Source organism: Ptychodera flava, chromosome 2 (assembly GCF_041260155.1).
Source record: "Ptychodera flava strain L36383 chromosome 2, AS_Pfla_20210202, whole genome shotgun sequence".
Taxonomy (NCBI): Eukaryota; Metazoa; Hemichordata; class Enteropneusta; family Ptychoderidae; genus Ptychodera; species Ptychodera flava.
In genome coordinates this window covers 23,161,354-23,183,088 of record NC_091929.1, presented here as the reverse complement: position 1 = coordinate 23,183,088, position 21,735 = coordinate 23,161,354, and the positions used below count along the sequence as shown (strand labels likewise).

General features: G+C 37.4%; 1 protein-coding gene across 4 annotated transcripts in view; it reads left to right on the top strand.

Annotated features, from left to right (window-relative positions):
- LOC139117292 (uncharacterized) overlaps positions 1 to 21,735 on the top strand; it is a 133,854-nt gene that overhangs the window by 93,123 nt on the left and 18,996 nt on the right. For all 4 annotated transcript variants that reach the window (XM_070680270.1, XM_070680278.1, XM_070680295.1 and 1 more), the window contains exons 3-8: positions 16,470 to 16,604; positions 16,955 to 17,028; positions 17,552 to 17,701; positions 18,064 to 18,174; positions 18,427 to 18,669; positions 18,906 to 19,044. In XM_070680270.1, coding sequence (XP_070536371.1) covers positions 16,531 to 16,604; positions 16,955 to 17,028; positions 17,552 to 17,701; positions 18,064 to 18,174; positions 18,427 to 18,669; positions 18,906 to 19,044 — 791 coding nt within the window. In that variant the 5' untranslated portion in view covers positions 16,470 to 16,530. The remainder of the gene's footprint in view (positions 1 to 16,469; positions 16,605 to 16,954; positions 17,029 to 17,551; positions 17,702 to 18,063; positions 18,175 to 18,426; positions 18,670 to 18,905; positions 19,045 to 21,735) is intronic.

Genomic DNA, 21,735 nt, shown 5'->3' with positions numbered 1-21,735 from the left:
GTAACTGAACGATCTTGTTGATGTGTAGGAACGAGACGGCGAAAGTCTAAGCCCAAAGGGGGCACTAAGTAATACATCACATGTTTTCTGAGAAAGAACCACCTGTTTCCAAAGCTACCATGCAAAATCCGGGCTTGATCAATGCTACTGTCCTGGTTCCGACAACAACTTTCGTGCGGTGTAGCTAGTTATATCGAGTTTCAGATATTCGAATGTTTTGTATTCAAATTAATAGCAATCACACCCATCTGTAATCCAAAAGTCGTAGGCAAAAAGTCATGTTACACAGTTATTGTACAGGTCAAACACAGTACAGCACAGCAACATTATCAACCAAAGTACCGGTATACATGTCAGTCAAAGTCGTGAGAGAAAGATATGTGGACCTCCAGTAAAACAATCACGAAATGACGTCAGGTGCGTCTTGATTACATAGAGAATATTCAACGTTATATTGTTGTTAGTTTTGAGGACCAAACAAGCCTACAAGGTTGTAAAATTTCTACAACTCACTCTTGCTTGCTGTTGCGATGAAAAAAATCACGCTGTTTCTCTGAAGTCGGTATCATTGCTCCGTCATGTTTCATTCTTACTGTCGTACACATTCTCAGCGGTAATGTGAACAATGTGAACTTGCCCGTGCATTAAAGTCTATACACTTCCGATGGTGATAATTTGCTCCATGCTTTGACATGTCATCAATATATTACGAATTTTACTGGCTTTCAAGACTAAAGACGCAATATTACCAGCGTTGTTCCTGTTCTGAGTGTCTGATATTGAGCACGGCAGGAATAAATCACTAAAGTGACGACAGAGACCATACCCGTTATCAGAAATGGACATCAACATACAGTGGTGACTGCGAACCCGAAATAAATGTCGACAAATCAAAACATCGAAACGGCTAGACTGAGAGAGAGAGAGAGAGAGAGAGAGAGAGAGAGAGAGAGAGAGAGAGAGAGAGAGAGAGAGAGAGAGAGAGAGACTTTTACGCTTCCACGAACCGATAATAATAAGTTAACTTTGAATACTAAGAAAACCAAATCAATGGTTTTCGGTACGGTTAGAAAGTTAAATCATCATCACCACTTAACATTCAAGTTGCAGGAGATTTTCTTGAACAGGTTACGGATTTCAAATATTTAGGGATTTGGCTGGACTCTAAACTGGATTTTTCCATGCATGTTACAAAAATTGCAGCAAAAATTACGTCAAAGCTGGGTTTTCTATCTAGAATCAGACATTTCTTGCCTGTACATCAACGTAAAGTTTTGTTGAACAGTCTTGTTCTCCCACATTTTGACTATGCAGCAAGTATTTGGAGTAATACACATCAGAAGTATTTGAACATACTTGAACTCCTCCACAAAAGAGCCGGTCGACTAATACTGGAGGTTCCACGGGATACTAGAACAGAATCAGTGTATGAACGCCTAGGTTGGATTAGTCCATCTATTAGATGGAAGCGCCAACTAGCGGCTCTAACCTATAAAGTCATTAATAATAGTGCGCCAAGTTATTTGACAGAAATGTTCAATCTTTCAAATTCCATACATAGTCACAATACGAGACATGCTAGTAACGGCAATATTTACATTCATAAAGTGAAAACTGAATATGGCAAGCGAGCATTTTCATATTATGGTGCTTGCATATGGAATAGTCTGCCTACTCAAGTTAGATCGGCTCCTAGTTTGGCGACCTTTAAATATAAGCTTAAGGTTGTACACTTTTAACTTTTTGTGAGTGTGAGTGAGTGAGTGAGTGAGTGTTTGAGTGAGTGTTTTTGTGTGTGTGTTTGTGTTTTGGTGCTTTTATGTAAGATATTTGTTCTTGTTTTATTGTGTTGTCTTTTCATTTTTATCTGTTGGTGTAAATTTTCTCTTAATTGTTGTGGTTTTTGATTTGTACATCTTGCATGACAGGAGATATTGGAAGAACAGTGCTGGACACTGAAATATCGGCCTGTATATGAATGACAAATAAATAAATAAATAAAATCATGTTCTTTCGGAAATCGCCGTCGGGTTGCACAATTACGCTGTACGGATCACGAACGGACCTGAAATTTGACTGACATTACAACATACGTCATATCAAAATACATACCAAGTATTTTCTCCCTTCTGTTTTACATCAAAATACATACAATAAAAAGGTCGTAGCAATCGATGTTTGCATAAAAAAGAATATTCTTACACTCCCCTTACTCATGACTGTTTTTCAGGGTAATAAGCTATTCACTCACTCTTCTACCACTTGCGTTGGCTTATTTCAGAAGTGATTTTCAGCTCGCTAACCATTTTCAAATCACAATATCACGTGCCCTGGTGTAGTGTACAGCAATGTAGAGAACACTATTCCCCATAGAAAGTTATGAGAGACAAACTTTCTCGCTTTCATCATCCACATGTAGCTAGTGGACGAGTCTGTATTCCCCGTACGTAGGTGTTTGACATCATTTTATAGTCGGAGAGTGGAGGATTTGACATGACTAGGAAAAATGTCAAATTATCCTGTTAATCCCTTAGCGCCCCCCCCCCCCTCTGTGGTGGAAAACATTGATAAATGTGTGCGAATGACAGTGAGGAATATGAGGGCTGTGATCTTTTTCAGATTCCAAATAATGTAGATGAATATTTCATGATCTTTCACTTTCACTATTCTGCAATCTATGTGAACAATGGTCTTTTGGAGTGAATACTTGCTGACTCTTTTGATAAAAGGGCATGAAAAATTAAATATTACAACATTCAAAAGCATAATGTTGGTGGAGAAGTTGAATTAATGGTCGTTAACAACTGCCTTTATTGAGGACCGGCAGTTTTCTGTAAGGACCTGAAGCTTTGGCTTGGTACAGGTCCTTATGACCTGAAGCTATTTTCTCTAATTTCGCACACTGATCATAGTTGTCGTATGTGCACGGACTGCAGCAAAAACAATACCTTAACAAAGACAGACACTTTCCCAATCACAAGGATTGATGATTGCATCGATCAAGTGGGAAAAGCAAAATTTTGTGACGAAATTTGACCTACTGAAGAGATTTTGGCACGTCCCTCTGACAGATCGTGCTCGTGAAATATCCGCCTTTGTTACACCAGACGGATTGTTCCAGTACAAGGTGATGCCATTCGGAATGAAGAACTCTCCGGTAACGTTCCAATGGATGATCAACGACGTCATATCCGGGCTAGACGGATATGAAGCTTACGTCGACGACGTCGTTCGGTATAGTGACACCTGGTAGGAACACATCAAGCTCATGCGGAAGTTGTTCGAGAGACTGAGCAAAGCAATGTTGACTGTCAACCTTGCCAAATCTGAGTTTGGTTGGGCGAGGGTGACTTACCTTGGACGTACTGTAGGACAGGGTGAGGTAAAACCTGTTGATGCCAAAAATCAGTGCCATTTCAAGTTTTCCCATACCAAACTGCAAACGACAACTGATGCACTTTCTCGGTATGGCTGGTTACAACAGAAAATTACGTTTAAATTTCTCCACAATTACTGAGCCTTTGACTAATTTACTTAAAAAAAGTAAAGTTTGTTTGGTCAGAACAATGCCGATAGGCATTTGATACACTTAAAGACATACCACAGGGGCTCATAAGTGCCTATTTAAGTCAATATTACAGCGTTTTTCTTTCTTTTTCAATGTTACAAATAAAGCTGAAGAGCACAACATTTGTGTAGCTGTCTTTTGTGTAGCTTGTATTGGCATGTATAGTGCGCCCTCAATGGGGAATGTGATCATATGTAAATACGACCTTTAGTTCCGTGACCTCTAGCCAATTCCTCTGGCAATGTTACAACTGTGAGACCGGAGCTTTGTCGTCCTAGCTGAGATAAGTAGTCTGTACATTTTTAAAGCTTGTATTCTATCCCTGACTTAGCAATATTAGTTTTATTTTCGTAATAAATTTCGTTTTACACGGAAACTGCTGAGTTCACCCTTTTGTTTGTTTTCTCTGCACGTAACACCATGGACATTGCAAAATATGACTGCTCCAATTAATAATATGTTGTGTTAATTGCTACAGATAGTTCATGCAATAGTAGTAAACTTTGATATTAAAGTTTTCAATCAAAAAACGTTTCTCACTGTTTACTTATTCATTTTGCTATAATACATCCCACCATTTCCACTTCTATCTGATTTTTGGATGTTTATGATTATACTAATACGGTGAATGAAGAATTAAATGTTAATAACGAAGACTTGATGTCATTTATTATAATTACCATAGTCCATACATTTATACTCATGTATGACAAACACATTCCAACGTCTGCTACTTTTAGAATATGTACAAGAGATCAGACATTATTTTTTATCAACACATCCTTAACAACATATAATCGTTACTCTTTGAACTGGACAATGAAAGACCTTAGGTTCTCTTCACTTTTATTACTGAATGTTCTTTCTTTGATAATCTTTAATCAGAGGAGACTGTATTTCGTATAAATTTGTTTTTAACCATGCATTTTTTAGGGGATAGGCATAGTTTTGAGCTCTCAAGATTCTCAAAGCACAAAGAAAACAAGTGTTTGAAAGAATTAAGTTGTGACAAACAGCACATGACAATTCATTCACTTTTCAAAACTGTGAGCTCATGTATTTAATTGTATCACAAAACCAATCGACGTGCATATATATGACATATGAAGTAATCCTTGTACAAAGTTTAAATGAAATCGTTCCGGGCATCTCTGAGATGTCTGCGTGAACGGACGGACGGACGGACGGATAGACGCACGCACGCACGCACGCACAGATGCATGGACATGACCAAACCTGTAAGTCCCCCGGACTTAGTCCGTGGGCACTAATAAATGTTATTATTATTATCATACACATACAGCGATTTTATTGAGTGCTGCTCCACAAAATGGAAGCTCAACCTGGATGAAATACTAAATCAGTTTTAAAGACATAAATGTTTCTAAATTACAAATTGTTATTTCTAATAATTACGAACATAAAACTAGATTTTAGACTGTTTACTTCCAGTTTGCCTGTGATTTTTCCGAAGTCTCTGATTAGTGTCGGTCAAACACACTCATCATCAATGTTGAGAAAGCCAATTACATGTTTGTAACATGGGGAAGGAATGTGAATATCAATTGGGGTTTAAGAATTGATAGCCATAAATTGGATAGGGTTTCATCAGCAGCACACCTGGGAGTTGATCTTGACCACAACATTATACTGTAAAACACATATTCAGAGAGTCGTCAAACTAAAACCCCTAGAGTTGGTATACCATTGGTATATCATTTTTCAACTTAGCCATATTTTCCTAAATCCATTCTATTACCTTTATGCAACTCACTCATCCTTCCATGTTCATCGTACTGAATTGAGATCTGGGGTAACACTTTCAAACCTCCCTTGAACCAATACAATTATTACAGAAGAAAAATACCCGCATATAATTCTGTGCCACTTTTTTGAGACAAAAAGACATATTAAGTGTGTAAATATCACATGTCTTTTTTGTTTTTGATTTACTAAATAACCAGTATACCCCTGATATAGACCGGTTTGTACATATTACTATCCCACCTGTTTTTCAAACTGACGATAATTTTTATGTGCCTAAAATGAATTTATCACACAGTAAACATCACATAAAATATTCAGCAACCAACAGCTTGAATTCTCTCCCCATTTAAAATAAAAAATATTACTTAAACTTAATTAATAAATGAATAATGGCACTGTAGCAGATAGTCGAAACTTTTCTAAAGAATTTTGTTCGTCATCTAAAACTTTCTTTGAAATGTCCTGTTATCTATTACATTTTCAAAAATGCAGTTTTAAATATTTATGTATTTATCAGCGAAGATAATATTGATCTTCTCCCCATTAGGTATGGTTTGTATATTTATTTATCACAAAAATCTGTTTAGATTTTCCTCCAAATATTTAGTGATTTCCTATGTACTGGTTTCCTGGGTTTTGCATCTCCTGTGATTGTAAACATCAATGTATTGCACAGATGCTCACTTCCTTGGTCTAAATATGATGTACTATTCACCTGAGTCAAAGACTAGACTAATTCTGTCTCATTATCGTAATCTCTGATGAAATAAATGTGCAATTCAACCCATTTCCACCAGCCCCTCCCCGAAGCATGTCGAAGCATGGCATTTAACCCTTTGAGCGCCAAAGTCTATTTTTGTCCCCTTTATAAAATAAACTGCATTCAATTTTTCTCAGATTTTGCAAAAATTTTGAGTAAAAACTGTAGCGAATGAAATGTGATGTCCATAGTTATAAAAAAAGACAGAGAAATTAGTAAAATTGGTAAAATGCTGTACTAAAATGACAATCATGAGAGAGTATGAAATTGTGTATTCCTAGCTACGTTTAACCATATTGTGAAAAAATGAGCACAGTGACCAAGCGAATTTTTTTTTTCAAAAGTACAAGACATATATAACTTATGGTAGATGCCACTTATAAATGTTTTACAAAATTAACAATACAGGAAGGTTAAATTTCCATGAAATTAATGTTTTAATCTCAGAAATTTGGGTGTAATAATGGCAAATTTGATGAAAAATAAATGATTCCATTTAGTCACACATTTTTCTATTTAAATTAGAGTCTTTACTCTTCAAAGTTTTACTTTTGTGTTATTGGTACAATGAGATGTGGGAATTTTTGCTCAATTTATACAACTGCGTTCTTGTTCTACTCCCTACAGCATGTTGCATGTCCAATATACAGCTTGCTAACACAGCCTACGTGTACCGTACATTTGTATCATTCAAATATCACCAATATTTTGACAAACGGGCATTGTTGACAAAGTGCATATTGTGTTTTTCAGCATGCTGGAGAGAGACACCAAGAAACTGTATTTGTTACATTGCACAGAAACATTGAAAAATTATCAACAGTTGCAGCTCCTGCCTCATTACAAGGCCAACTTGTTTCATGAAACTTTAATGGTATTCATACATTTTTATATCTTTTTAAGATTAAAGACATAATATGTGACAAAACGGTTCTAGATTTTGTTTAATTATTACTAACATTAGAACCATTGGACGACATCAAAATGTTGGGAGTCAAAATGTTTTCAGGTCCCCCCCTTTAGGCAGAGTAAACTTTCAAGTCCCCCCTCGACTTCCCACAAAATTTTCGATTCCCCCTGAATTCATCCAGCCCTCCTCCCCTCACCATTTTTTTGAACGCAGCCTTACACTCACAAGACAAGTATTATTATAATATTGTGTCACATTGTTGCACCAAAATCAATCCATTCCATTGTTGCTAGAATCTGCATGCACTGACATAATTCATACTGATCTGAATGTAATCAGCTGCAACGTGCTATGCACGTCGATCGGAGGGATTAGACTCTTCGTAAAAAACAAGACAACAAATTACTATGTTGCGACATTGTCAACTCCCCCACCCTTGGTCTTGTGTACCATAGAGATCAAATTCCCCACTACCAGGACACGAAGTGCGATCAATATCCTCTGTTGCCCCTCACTCCCACGGTAGAAAACATTGACAGGTGCATGACATTCAAGTCTGAATCACATGATTCAGAGTCAATTATCATCTGCATCTGTTACAGGTCTTGACGGAGAAATTTTCATCATTTATTTTAAATTTCAGTTGGTCATAAGGACTGACATGTTGCTAAAAACTTTTGGCCTGTCGAGAAATCTGTCGGTTAATTTCGCACACTGACTATGATCTGATTTTGGCACAAGTATGCAAAGTGAACTCCAGTTACCTTTACTGGGTTCAATAAAGTCAATGTCCAGCAGGTATTTGACTTCTTCCTTGAAATATTTTGCTTTTGTTGGAGTCAGTCTGTATGGATGTTGTTTTACAGGCTTACTGTCCCCAACATCGTCATCGTGATAGATGACGTTGGTCCTCGTTAGAACATCTTGAAACAGGTGTTTATATTCGTGGAGCAGTTCTCTCACCTGTTGTTGTTGTTCTGGCTGGAGGTGTGCCAACTTTGTAGACTCCAGATTCTCCAGGATTTCTGAGTTCTGAAGCTTGACCGAGCCCAGCTTTGAATTTAGAGTATTTTCACTAAAGTCAGTTTCAGTATCACTATCTTCATAATGGCTAGCGCTGACTGCACTGACAGGCTGTGTTAGAGTAGGATTATCCCTATCCAAATATGGCTTAAGCATATTTATGTGACATAGCTGTTTTTGTTTTCGCCTGTCAGGTGTTTTTATGATGAAATTTAAATCGCTCAATTTCTTATCAATTAGATATGGCCCAATGTAACGAGCATGGAGTGGTTTGCCAGGAACCGGAAGTAGAACAAGAACTTTTTGACCTGGTTCAAACTTCCGTTTTGAGGTGTTTTTATTGTATTTGATTTTCATTGACTGCTGAGATGAGTCAAGATTTTCTCTGGCTTATGCACATGCCTTAGAGAGTTTTTATAACGCACAAACGAATTCCTTAAGACTCAAAATTATTTGTCTGCAACTACTTTGCAATAGTCGTCTACAGCTGATATTTCGTAATGCATTCCCTCTTAAATTAGAAGAAGCAAATATCCAATCTAAGTTTCACGTGGTTTATTTGAATATAGGCATGTCTTCCAGACTGAGAACAACAAATTCTCTGCATAGAATGTTGTACTACAAACGTTGAGAACGTTTGGGAACGATTAACTGAAAACAAATCAAACGAAAGGATACAGGAAGTGAAAACTAAGCTACGTTCACACTATGACTCAGGAAGTAAATGCTCTCTTTGACCAGGAAGTGAATACACTCTTTGACACAGGAAATTGGAAACAGGAAGTAACTAACAGGAACTAATACTCCCTCTAAGATGATTGAGGAGTCAAAGGTCATAATAGATGGGGTGGTCACATGACCCACCTCAGTAAACGCCCTCTAACGGTGACTGAACGTTTACTTTCGTTGACAAAATCTCATTTGCATAAAAGCAGCCTTGACTTAACGAGTGAACAATTAGCTGCTTTGAAACAATCACTAACTCAAAGTTGCATAAGAATACATCACTAAAACTACTTTAACTGAAAGGTCTCAAAGGAAGTACTATCAAATGTAATCAGAGTCCTTTGAATGTGTCCATTATAATGTTCATTGTTCGCATACTTCAATGAGTCCTTGGCCTTTTGTTAGGCGCACATGCTCTTAGAGTCTCACAATGGAATAAGGCTATTCAATGTTCCTTCAAGAATGTCTGCTTTTAAGTCACAAAAGAATCAACTGGATGGCTTACCAATTTTGTGTGGAGTTGTATAAGACTATCACATCACAGGTTCAAAGCTGTTCCATCAAAATGGTCTTTACAAGCAATCTTGGCGACAACTATAGCCGGTCCCCTTCAGAGACATGTCCACTTTCAGAAGGTCTAACTTAAAGAGCCTAAAAGCACGCTTGGAATGGGTACATGTGTGCATTGTGTAATACAAAACTTAAACATTGAAGTAGCGGATGTGAAGTGATGACTCATTTCACATGGCTTTGAATTTGAACTATGGCCAAATAAAGGGATGTTGATTTTGACCGTAACAGTTTTGTACGAAAATCTGACACATATTGTAAAATATTCAGACAATCATCATTGTCTGATAGGAATTTCTCTTGAGGAGCTTAAGTGGGCCACAGACTGTATGTCCAATGACAAGCTCAAATGGGCTTAAACCAAGAGACTCTTGGATTAACTCTCTAACAGCAAAGGGCAGAAAATGAATTCCTTCATCCCACTGCTTCTCTGTGTCAAAACAGCAGGTCCTAATCATATTCTTTAATGTTTGATGAAATCGCTCAGAGGCACCCTGACTTTCTGGATGATAGGTTGATGACCTATACTGTTTACTGCCTAGCTGATCCATTACTTCTTGAAAAATTCCAGACATATGGTTGAAGCCTTGATCGGACAGGACACATTTAGGGAGGCCAAAGAATGTGAAAAATTTGACTATAGTTAAATAATAACACATGAGAGCGAGGGCAAGATCACGATTTATTGCCTGCCCAAGGGATGGTGGTCATGATCGAAATATTGATGATGCCCGAGCCGTAGGCGAGGGCATCATCAATATTTCGATCATGACCACCAGCCCGAGGGCAGGCAAAAAATCGTGATCTTGCCCTAGCTCTCATGTGTTATTATTTTTATTACACCGAACAAACTTCTTCGAGTACAGTTCGCCTTTCTGCATGAGTCCGGACCTCAGCGTAAAATGTTGTCAGTGCCAAGTCTAGGGTTGCCGCTGAAAGTTTGCCGATCTCCTCGGTCGCGTATCCAAATTTGTTGCTTGCATAGTCGCTGAACACAGAAATTGCATTCCTTGTTGCCATTTTCGTTCGTTTGCTGTTTACTTGCATCAAAATATCGTCTAACTGTGCCGGTGACAGCTCTGCATGACGTTTCGCAGCGATAGTAGCAAGTACAAGCGAACGACAATTTGTTACGCGCAGAAAGGATGCGCAGTAAGTAAAATGACGTCATCCATGTAATATCAAATGCAGAGGGCATCATCAAGTTCGCAGAGGGCATCATCACGTTCGCAGAGGGCATCATAACGTTCTTTTACATGTCACGGGAGTCGTGTTTAACCAATGGCAGTGCACGCTGAATGAGTGAGGTGTAATAACTCTCACTATAGTCTTTGTCTTTATATTTCTGAGTGGTATGGCTTCAGAGAACCGAGTAGATGTACGGATTATTGTCAACATTTACTCATTTCCTGATTTTGTTTTTGGTAGGGGCCCAACACAATCTATTAGTATCCTACTAAATGGTTCTTGAAAAGGGAGGAATTTGCTGTTAAGGGGCTTTTGGAATGGTCTGATTTGGCTTTCCTACCAGTTGGCATGTGTGACAAATTTTACAGAAATGTGCTACATCCTGCCTGAGATAAGGCCAATAAAAGTAATTGAGAATTTTATGATAAGTTTTCTTAACTCCCAAATGATCAGCCCAGGGGATTAATGGGCCAGGCACAATATTTCAGCAAAATAGGGATTTTGAACCACAATTGGATGTTTATAGCCCAATCGTCATCAACAAAGACATCTGGAGGTCTCCATTTACACATGAGAATACCAGATTTTGTATAATAGTAAACAGGGCTATCTGAAGTTTCAGATTCGTCAACAACCCTGTCAAACAAAAACAAGATATCTGGGTCTTTGTGTTGTTCTGCAACGAGATTTGATCTAGAAAATGTCTGACCTTGGTCAGCAGAAGTTTTACTGGAAGTTTCAAATCCACGAGGGATAACGGAATGATCCGTGTCAAACACCTGACTGAGAAAGGTGTCATTTAAGTCAACGTCTGTGACGTCATTTTTGAGAATATTTGATTCTCAGAAGTTTTCTTTGACATGGCTCGAGTAATAGCACATGAAGGAAATAAGCCAGGAATTTCCTCTTCTTTTGGCTCTGGATTCTGATCTAAACTAGGATTATCAGTCACAAGTGGATTTGCAATGACCTTGTCCCCAGCAAGGGCGTTTCCCAGAAGACGGTGAATCCCTTCAAAAGGCAAAAAGGCCTAATACCTAAAGTCACAGGTCCAGAAACAAAGTCCGAAGACAAATAGACATTATGTAGAGGAACAGGAGTGTAGTCATTACAATCTACCCCTTAATAAGAACTTTGGAACCTGAAAATGACTTTTCAGAAACGGCGAGTTATCTGCCAACAAAAGAGACTTGGATGCCCCGGTATCTCTTAAAATTTTGACAGGGGTAGCGGAAGAAAATCACCAGAAAGTGATATAAAACCATCATGAATAAATGGTTCAAAAATACCCATAATGTTATCTTGAGAAGAATTGACATTGACCCCATTAATCTGGGATAAGAGGGGTTAACCTCAGAGAATGTGTTACACACATTATTATACTCTAATTGAGTTGATGAAGAAATAAAGCTGGTGGGCTTAGATCCACTTTGACCACACTGACCTTCATGTTTTCTTTCAATTCTAAACAATCTGACACTAAATGGCCATCTCTTGTAGAGTAATTACAAGAACGTGTACCAAACTGTTTGTCAGAAGGAGATTGAGACGTGGGATCTGATGATGTGGAAGTGTTACCTGAACTCAGTGAACTGTTGTCAATTGATTTTCTACTGTCCTTTGAAAATTTCTTGGATGGAAAGGAAAGTTAAATTTCCCTGCATTGTACGATATGACAAGGACTGGCACGGTTTGCTGAGAAATTAAGACTTGTGGGTCAATGAATAATCATCGGCGAAAAGTGCAGTAACCTCCAATGTATCGGCCTTTTGTTCATTGATAGACAAATTTTATCTCTTTTTTTATAAATCTTACATTGAAAGCGTTATCTCATTTTCATTCATTTGCTGGTATCAAAATCTGTCTGTTAAAAACAAAACTTCACTTGATAGAATTGTTTCACTTAGCTCAAAACTAATTGGTATACCCTAGAGAAGTCTTTCTACGTTTCATAATCAGCAAGTACTCAGGAAAGCCCGCTCAATTCTTTTGTCTAGTGATCACATTGTATCAGCAGAGTTCGACACACTTCCCTCTGGTCGGCGTTTTAGATACCCGGCTTGCAGGTCAAACCGGCGCAAGTTGTCATTCATTCCAACCGCTGTGCGGCTTTTAAATGATTCCTAAACTGTTTTTTGTATAGTCCTGCGTCTCCTACCATTTTGTAAATTTGTATTATATATTTTTGATGTTGTATTTGAGCCACGCTTTTTAATTGCCCGTGTTTGGGAAGTTCTATTGAACTAAATTGAATTGAATTGAATTGAATCATCAGAATAGGATCCCACATCTACAATAATCACAGGTTCTTCATACTATGCAGGCGTAATTTCTAATGAAAAGGTTTCCCAGTAAAATGTGGTTGAAGATATTAGCACACAAGTTCCATGAAAATGACAGAATATTGATAAATGCTATTCTAATTAGCCGATATTCATACTTTATGTAGTTGTTCATCCAGGTCATAACGGAAGCGACTATTTTATGATACTTTCATCTCGAAAACGCTTACGAATCGAATTGACTTGTAAATATTCGAATCTATGCAATGGAAATACAGCATTTTGGGCTGGAATATTTACATTGCTTGTTTGTTCTTGTCTACCGTCCCTTTGTGGTGGCGCTAAGTTCGATCTATAGTGTAGGAATGAGCCACGGTGGCGCCATAGATGGACTTCTCTACATGATACAGAAAGGGTCCCCAATGGGCAATCACTACAGCAAAATATACGATTTTATTGATATGAAAACAACACGAAGAATGGGAACTGATTATGCGTACCTTATTTCATTAAAATCAGTACACTTACTTAACGCAACCATTACAATAACGCTGACAAAACTGAGACTTACCATGTGCGTAATAAGGCTGTTCACAATTGACGTCATTATTCTTTCATAAATGTGCAAAAGCAAACACTTGTCCGCATTTTAAGACTACACTTTTGAAAATCCGCATCCCAAAAAAACGAAAACCCACCTTATTAGGCGACTACAAGCGTAACATCGAATATCAAAAACATATTCATGACTCAGAGTACAAGCAGCAAAGACAACAATGCATGCAACATTGATGTAATTTGCCGGCATTTCAAGCAGCAGTGTCCGATGTCGCGAACGTACAGCTTTATTTAGTAACAAACCTGTAACCGTCGACAACATATTTCACGTTAGAATTCGTCAATCAGTTTATTTAACCACGCGACTTGGTCGGTTTAGATCAGTCATACCGCTATGCTTTCATAGTCACAGAGCTATGATTTGCCCTGTCTATTGTCTGCGTGGCAGACAGTAGGCAGGGCAAAGGTATACACTGACCATCGGGGTGACAATAATTGAATATTGAATGTAAGCGATTATAGTTGTGATGTATCGTCAAGTCATGTTGTTGAGCTCTGCAAAATTTGAGAACGACTTTTCCAATAAGAACAGCATGTAGATGACTCCATCGATCGGAGACACCTGACAAGGGTCCTTACATCGCATTCTGCATTACAGATATAAATCTACTAAGAAGTATACTATAGATACTTATCTTTCATGATGATAGTTTCTTATGTACAGGTCTATATTGTTGACATTTTCTGTCCTCTTGGTTCTGCCACACTTCAGTTCCCATCCTTTATGCGGAGTTTAATGAACTTCCAGTCGCCACAAAACCACAGATACAGAATTTAAAACAATGAATCTGTAAGGGTTTGAATTCGTTGAGATACATCAGTGAGTAAATGCACAGAGACTTGCCTATTAATGACAAGCACATGTTTTAGTTATTGTAATTACTCCTTTTATGAGTTACTTCTGAAATTCACTTAAGTTCTGTGCCTATGCAGCACAACCAAACGATATCAATGCTATACATGTTCCTAATCAGGTTCAGTGAGAAATTTATCCGATCAGATTTATGGATATCACGCAACTATGAAGTGGATATAATGACCATACTTCGTTTTATTTAACTTACTAAGGAATATATAAACGTTAAGTTTGTGCGCGTCTGTCCATCATCTCCGTGCTGCTTCATACCTTTGTCTCTGTGTGGTTAAAGTCGTCATGTTATGTTTTATAACCGATTAAATCGTCGTACACATGTTTTCATGTGTTACAATTTACTGTGGTCAAGAAAAACATTAAACCCCGTGAAACTTAGTAATAAGCAACTACTTTCTGTGCCAGCGATTTACTACAGTCGGGCGGCATTACATAGTCAAATCATAGGACGCTTTGCACAATCGGATCATGACTTACCTGATAGAAATAATACTAAGATTGGTCCCATCGATAAGCGTCACTTTAGAGTGACCCGTGATGTCACATTTCGGAGTGAACATTAATCAACTGAAATTTCAGGATGACGATAAGGAGTTTACAAGTTTTTCTCTCTGTCAATTATCCGTCTCTTCGTCGCTCTCTTACAACGTGGACGTCACCTTTGCAGTACATACTATTTATGTCACATAAACTCTACACAAAGACGGAGTAATTTCTCTAAGAGAGTTGTTTTATGAAATAGGTGGAGTTTAAAGGCCCAATAGCTGTATCTTTTAGCATTATTTTTTGATTTTACTTCCAAACTAAACAAAGTTCATGGGAATGTACTCATTGAGGGGTGTTTATACAAGTAATGCACTGTCTACTTGGACTACATGTGCAATTTTGAGCAAGATAAATAATAAACGTTTGCCCAAACATAAAACGGCGTCCTCATGCAAACAAAGCAAAAACACTGTACATCGTGCATATATGCATTTGAATCTTCACAGAAACAACAGAGTAGTCCAATATAATGCATAGAGCTGAGTGTTTTCCACTGGGACATCATATGCTTTGTTTTCTTTGTAATATTGCCAGTTTTTAAAAATGGCGGGAAATCAAAATAACGGTTAAAATTTAAATTTACTTGTCCAATTTTTCAGTTGTAAAATACTGCATCCTTTAAGTTTGCAGAATTTAAACAAAACCAGATAAAATAGAAAGCCTTTTTCAGGTCAACAAATTTCAAAAGTTACAGCTACAGAGGCTTTAATGTATATCACAAACAAGCAAGGCGTAGAATGTGTAAATCATTGCACCGGCATAAATATGATTTCGTTTGGATTGAAATACGTTGCAAATGTACTAAAACTAGAAAATTAATTTGAAATGCATGTTTTATTTGAATTCCCTGATATGAGTTACTAAAGATATTCAAAGAAATTACACCTATGGATTCAGTACAAACTATTCTTTCACCAAGGCAGAGACTTACATTCCAAGATTACCAGATATTACACAGTAGGTATAAAACACACTTTTCCATTTCCAAGAGGATCATATGCCACTAGTACGAGGTATTTTGTCGTCGCAACAATTTGATACATTACCTTCTTTTTTTCTCTGTCCATTATGATATCACGTGATCTGTCCTATCGAATGAAAGGTCGTGTACTTATTCATTCTTGTTCGCTTTTTCGTTTGTTTTGTTGTTTGTTCTGTGGTTGCTTTGTTCAGTCATATATTAATAGTAGTAGCAATGACATGGTTTACACAGACCGCCCCCACCTCAATCAATATATGACCATTTTCTTTAGCCAATCAAAGATCAGTTAAGTCGTTTCTCTATTCGAAGCCAACTGACACATAACCGCCCTTCATCACCGTTAAAATTCAGTTTACCTATGTCCATTGGGCTGAACAGTCCTTGAAGAACAACGCTTTGGTAAGTTATTGGAATAATAGAAAATCGCCGCTTTTGATCGTTGATGATCGTTTTCGATCGTTTACTTTTTATGCGTTGTTTTTTACGCGTCGATTTACCAATCAAAGGTTGCAATATTACAATGCAATTCCAATTCAACAAAGAAACAAGGTCTTGAGTATTTGTCGGTATGAACGTGACCTAATGGCGTTCATTTTATGCCACATTGACACGATACGCCGATGTTATTTTATTATGTATTGTTTTTTTTTTTCGATAGTGCATTAGCGGTTTTTGTGCAATTGCAATTGACCAACGGGGCGTGAAATACATGGAAGATTATGGCGAAGCTTCTATATTCAGCAGCAGTTCTTTACACATTCATCAACTCTATGGTCATCGTGACGGATTCCTGGTGAGTTTAATGTTATTATGAAAAATATCCTATCATTCGATAACTCACAGATACAGAAGACATCATGTGATTACTTTGTCGAAAACTGAGTTTTTCTCGGCCCTGTCCTCGTTCTTTCAGCGAATCCTCGCCACTTCTGCATTAAATGCGTCATGCCAAAATCGATCACCCGCTTTAATTCGCTTTTAAATGTTGCATTTCCTTTCGCTACACTATTAATATGATTCTCGCACATTACAGCGTAGATAGCCAATGAAATCTTTTTGAGGCGTTTCTCACCTATAAAATATAGAAATTGATTACATAACTTCGTCAAACACACCCTCAGTGCATGTTTTGTCAATTTTCAGGCCAAATACTTGTTACTACAACAGGAATTGTTACGGATACTGCTGCAGTTCTTTTAATCGGTATTGTTGCTCAGGTAAAGAATTTAATAACATATTATAACAACTTCTGAAAACGTTGCGCTAGGTTTTTTGACGATAAACTCCCCCCCCCAAAAAAAAAAAACAAGTCACTACTCCACAGGGAGGATAATTGCTCAATCCATTATTTTATATCAATTAAGAACTTTTTTTGATGTCGCCCCTGAAGTCTTCGCAATGGACAATAATCGTAAAGTGAGGAGAAATCATACTTTGTTGGTTTACTTTTGCAGGGACAGTTCTGTTGGTCAAAGTCATTCGTGTTTTTATGTCGACTGTAAAATGTTGTTTAGCTTTGATCAACATCGGTACACTTTATTACGCTGTTGTTTACAACTGTTCTATGCTTCAGAATACAGGAATAAATGTCGAAATCAAACAGTGCAGAAGTTAACAGCTTACTCAGTCTGCTTTTGCATACGAATATATGAGAAATTTCGATGATGACTTTAATTGAATGTTTTCTCATACCAGTTACATATTTCTAAGATGTGTGCCATTTTCAATGTCGTTTAACAGGATGTAATGGGAACGTAGAAAACTGTGCCGATACTAGATGCACGACAAGTTCAAATCGATATTGTTATAAGTGTGCCTACGATAGAGGGGGTGGGAAAATGGCTTACGAACCAGTCGATGATGGGCCGTATCGTGATCGTGTGTGTGAACGTAAGTAGTCACATTAGTCCTTCTAAGCGTTGTTAGAACACAAATCCTCCTTCTCTTTGCAGTGTGTACATCGGGCACAACTTTAGCTGTAGACACGAACGCGAAAAGTATATGGAACAGCACCAACAATAAGGAAGGCAGAGACGGGATTAGATGTATAAGTGGACACAAAATCTATAACGGCCTAAGTGTAAGGCCTGAAAAAGAGACACAGAAGAATATTATAATAAAAGAATTGGAATTTTGCTCGTTAGACAGAAAAATGTAAAAAGAGGAAATTCTTGATAATAGATGTGTAACATGGAAAATAAAATCAGAATTTGAATTGTTCTAAAATTTGCCTTATTGCTTTGTGCACATAGAGCGGTGCTCCTGGCGACAAGATAGTAAGTTTTGTTACCCTGGGACCTGCCATGGTCTACCCTCTACCTGTGCGTGCCTAAACGGCTTTGGGGGAGATAACTGCCTAACAGGTAGGTTTGGATTTGCTCGAGTCTTTGTGGAAGAGGAAATGTTATGTGCAGTTGTCAAACTTATCGAGGAATGTGCTCCAGGTCATACGTATGACTAGGCAACAATTATTCTACTTGTGCAGTCTAAAACATGTTATTAGTCATAATATCTAAAATGTAAAAATTATTGAGCCATATAAAATATACCTCAATATGGCTATATGTATATTTAACTAAAACTGACGAGAGATGCATGTATTTACTTTACGACAGTCAACACTAAACCAAAAATAGAGAGTTGTCATGGCGTTATCCAGCGATCTGGCAGCGGTGCGACCTGTATCTTTGACTGCAGTGACGACGGTACTGTATATTGTGGAGTGAATAGTGATAGGTTTGTTGTAGACTGGGTCGCTAGTTATGATCCTTCCCTGAGTTCAATCAATAGACCCTATTACGTCAACGACACAGGTTATGGCATTGTTTCGGCTGTCTTGAACTGGCAACTTATGCGAGGTGAGAGATCTTCCAGTGTTAATTACCTTGAACCTTACTTTGCTCGGACCTTGGAAATGTATATTAGAAACCATTTTATGTCTACGCATATACTAGTTTCCGAGACTTTAATATAAAATATCATTTTCAAATTTTAAAAATCGTATGCTCTTATTGGTTATACTACGGTCTAAAGAATGCTGTCATTAAAGTCTCTTATGATTCAAAATATTTGATAAAGGTATCCTTTGTTGTAGACAACAATGAAGCTGACGGTGGAGTTGGTGTGTGTCTTTCGGAAGAGTCGCATATTTTGAATATCCCAAAGAGTGAATTACCGAGAAGATCCTGTAGTCACACCATTGGTATGACATCAACCGTGCGACACAATGACAGGTACGTGTAATGCATATTCTTTTTCACGGTGTATTAATGCTTCTCATACAATACTAATACTATAGATGATATTATGTCAAAAACATCATATTGACGTAGGTCTTTGTATGCTGCAGTTAATACCCTTCCCTATACTAATCTTTACGAGTACAAAATAGGAGCAAAAGAGGTAGAAATATATCCTAATCTGCCATTGTCTTACATCACTTTGTTAGGATTTTCATTAATTCGAATTTCGTTTGAGGGAGAAGTGACCTGTGATGACCATGCATTGAAAATTTTCGAATTTCTCTTGTTCAAAAACAATTTTGAAAATAATTTTCGATAAATAGAATCAGGAAGGAAAACATTGCTTCTAAAGACGTATTAACGTAACATAAATTCAGGGAAATAAAAGATACTCTTGAAGTACTTTGTTTGTTAGGTAAGTGAAATGGAAACGTGATTTCAGTAATATCAGGTGATAGTGACCTATATCATAATAATAATATGAAAGAAATATTGCCAAAGTTTCAACAATTCTATACAAAGCTGCATTGTAAAATTTGTGATACCCTTGGAGATTAAAGAGCAATTCCACAGGTGGTATTTGACACGATTCTGTCATTAATCACTTAACCGTCAAAGACTAAAATGCGGCTGAGGTTCGTAAATCGCACGGTAACTCATCAGTTTCTTATAAACAACACTATCAATCTATTGTCAAGTGTACCACGCCGCCTCAGTTAAGTCATAAAACAATTGTGTACTTAAATAAAGCACGATAGGTATGCATTGTGAATGAGACCTAAGCTTTTTTTGTGCGACGAAAGTTCCTCTTTGTTTACACACAAAATATTACTTTCCGCTGTTTTAAAGTATCAAGACCCCGGAGGTGTACATTAATTTATCAGAATTTTACATCCATAGCAGGTTATGTTAGAAACATCTTGAATATCAGTCAAGCTGTTTGTTTAAAACAAAATTCAAAATAGTCATATGGTAAAATAATTCAAAGATGTCGCATTTGTTTCACTCCACTTTACAGTAACTTTGAAATAGGAGAATTCATCACATACTGAGAAATCCGTTAGATTATAAATTGCATTATGTGGATTTCACCTTTGAAGATTTACTTCTTCTTGTCGTCTTCTTTTAAGAGTGAAAATTAAGATGCAGGCGGTTTTTACACACTTTGGGTAACTAATGACTTCAACAATGTACAAGAACTATGTGAAATTTTCCACCCTACCAAATCGATATGGTGCAATATACAAAACACAAATGCCTCTTTCCCCATGATAAAGAGGAAAATTTATAAATGTTTAATTGTATACGCCAGATGTGTCCAGACTCATTATTGATTCACCGTCAAATGAACAAACTCACGAATTTTGACAGGAAATCGCACAGTCACTCGGTAGTTCCTAAGAAACAACCATAAAACAACTGTACCTTTCATCAATAGGTAAACCATGCATGAAATGCATATGTTGGGAGATAATGCCCTAAATGGTAACATATACAAAGTCATGTGAGAAAGGTCAATAAATACTGGGAAAACTGTGAATCATTGATTTAAAAAAATCGTTGAATGCAGAATTATCGCTGAGTAGAAACATCATGAAATGAATAACGTGTTCGTCAAATGCTTTTCTACCAATCTAAAATATCCTTATCCCATGCCTGCACTCTAGAGGTTAACACTGACTACATGCAATTTCGCGTCGATCGATGGTTATGGTTAAAAATATTTTTAATAGGATAATCTGTGAAGACAAGGATAAAAGTTTTAATCACTAAATACCAAATACAATTTGTTTTATTCCATAGCGACGTCAGATTGTCTCTTTGCATCAAGGACAAATAATTTGAAACCATTGCTTTATTATAGACCAGTGTACTATAGGTGTCCTTTGTGTAAGCAAAAACATCAAAAAAGTTTAATTGTCGTAATTACAAGATTTAGATTCTTGTTATTAAAATTCGTAATAACTTGAATTAAAATCTTGTAATTACAAGATGTGTTTTCATTTATATCTCTTTCTAAAATGACACCAATGCGTTCTACACGTTACAAGGTTACTTCGAAATCGCACAAGACGTTATAACAATGTATTCGGGAAAGGCATTACGCGGCGCAAATGTTCGAGTGCGTACTGTGCGGTATAGCTGTGCACCGGCTTTTTTTCTGTCATGTTAGCTGCCTATCGCCGGGGGCGGCTCTAGAGCCAACACAACAGAAAAAGCCGGTGCCCTCGGGCTACGATTGTTGAAGCTATGTGTGGTACAACCTTGTCATTATTCCACTTAAAATGGTAACTTTGGCGTCCAAAGGTACAAATAGTGACTGTTTCGTGCAGTGTCTCGACAATTTATTTCCTGACAATGTCTAGAGAGATTATGGGGCACTGCAGGACACAATTCTGACACCCTGTACTTTACGCAAAAGCCACGAGACATGTTCTGTTAATCTCCGACGGGTCCTTCGAAACCATCCAAAAGTGAAGTCGACAAAGCGTCGCCGACAGGCACCACCTTAGACTACCTGACAACTGTCACTGATACGTACATATATGGAACAAACATCCTCTACGGCTCTAGCCCTGGGTTTCATTATATATATTTGCCTGAATACATGGGTTAATATACCCGAGAGCAGGTGACAATTTGACAATAATATTTTTATTACATGCGTTGTCTCAGTTAACG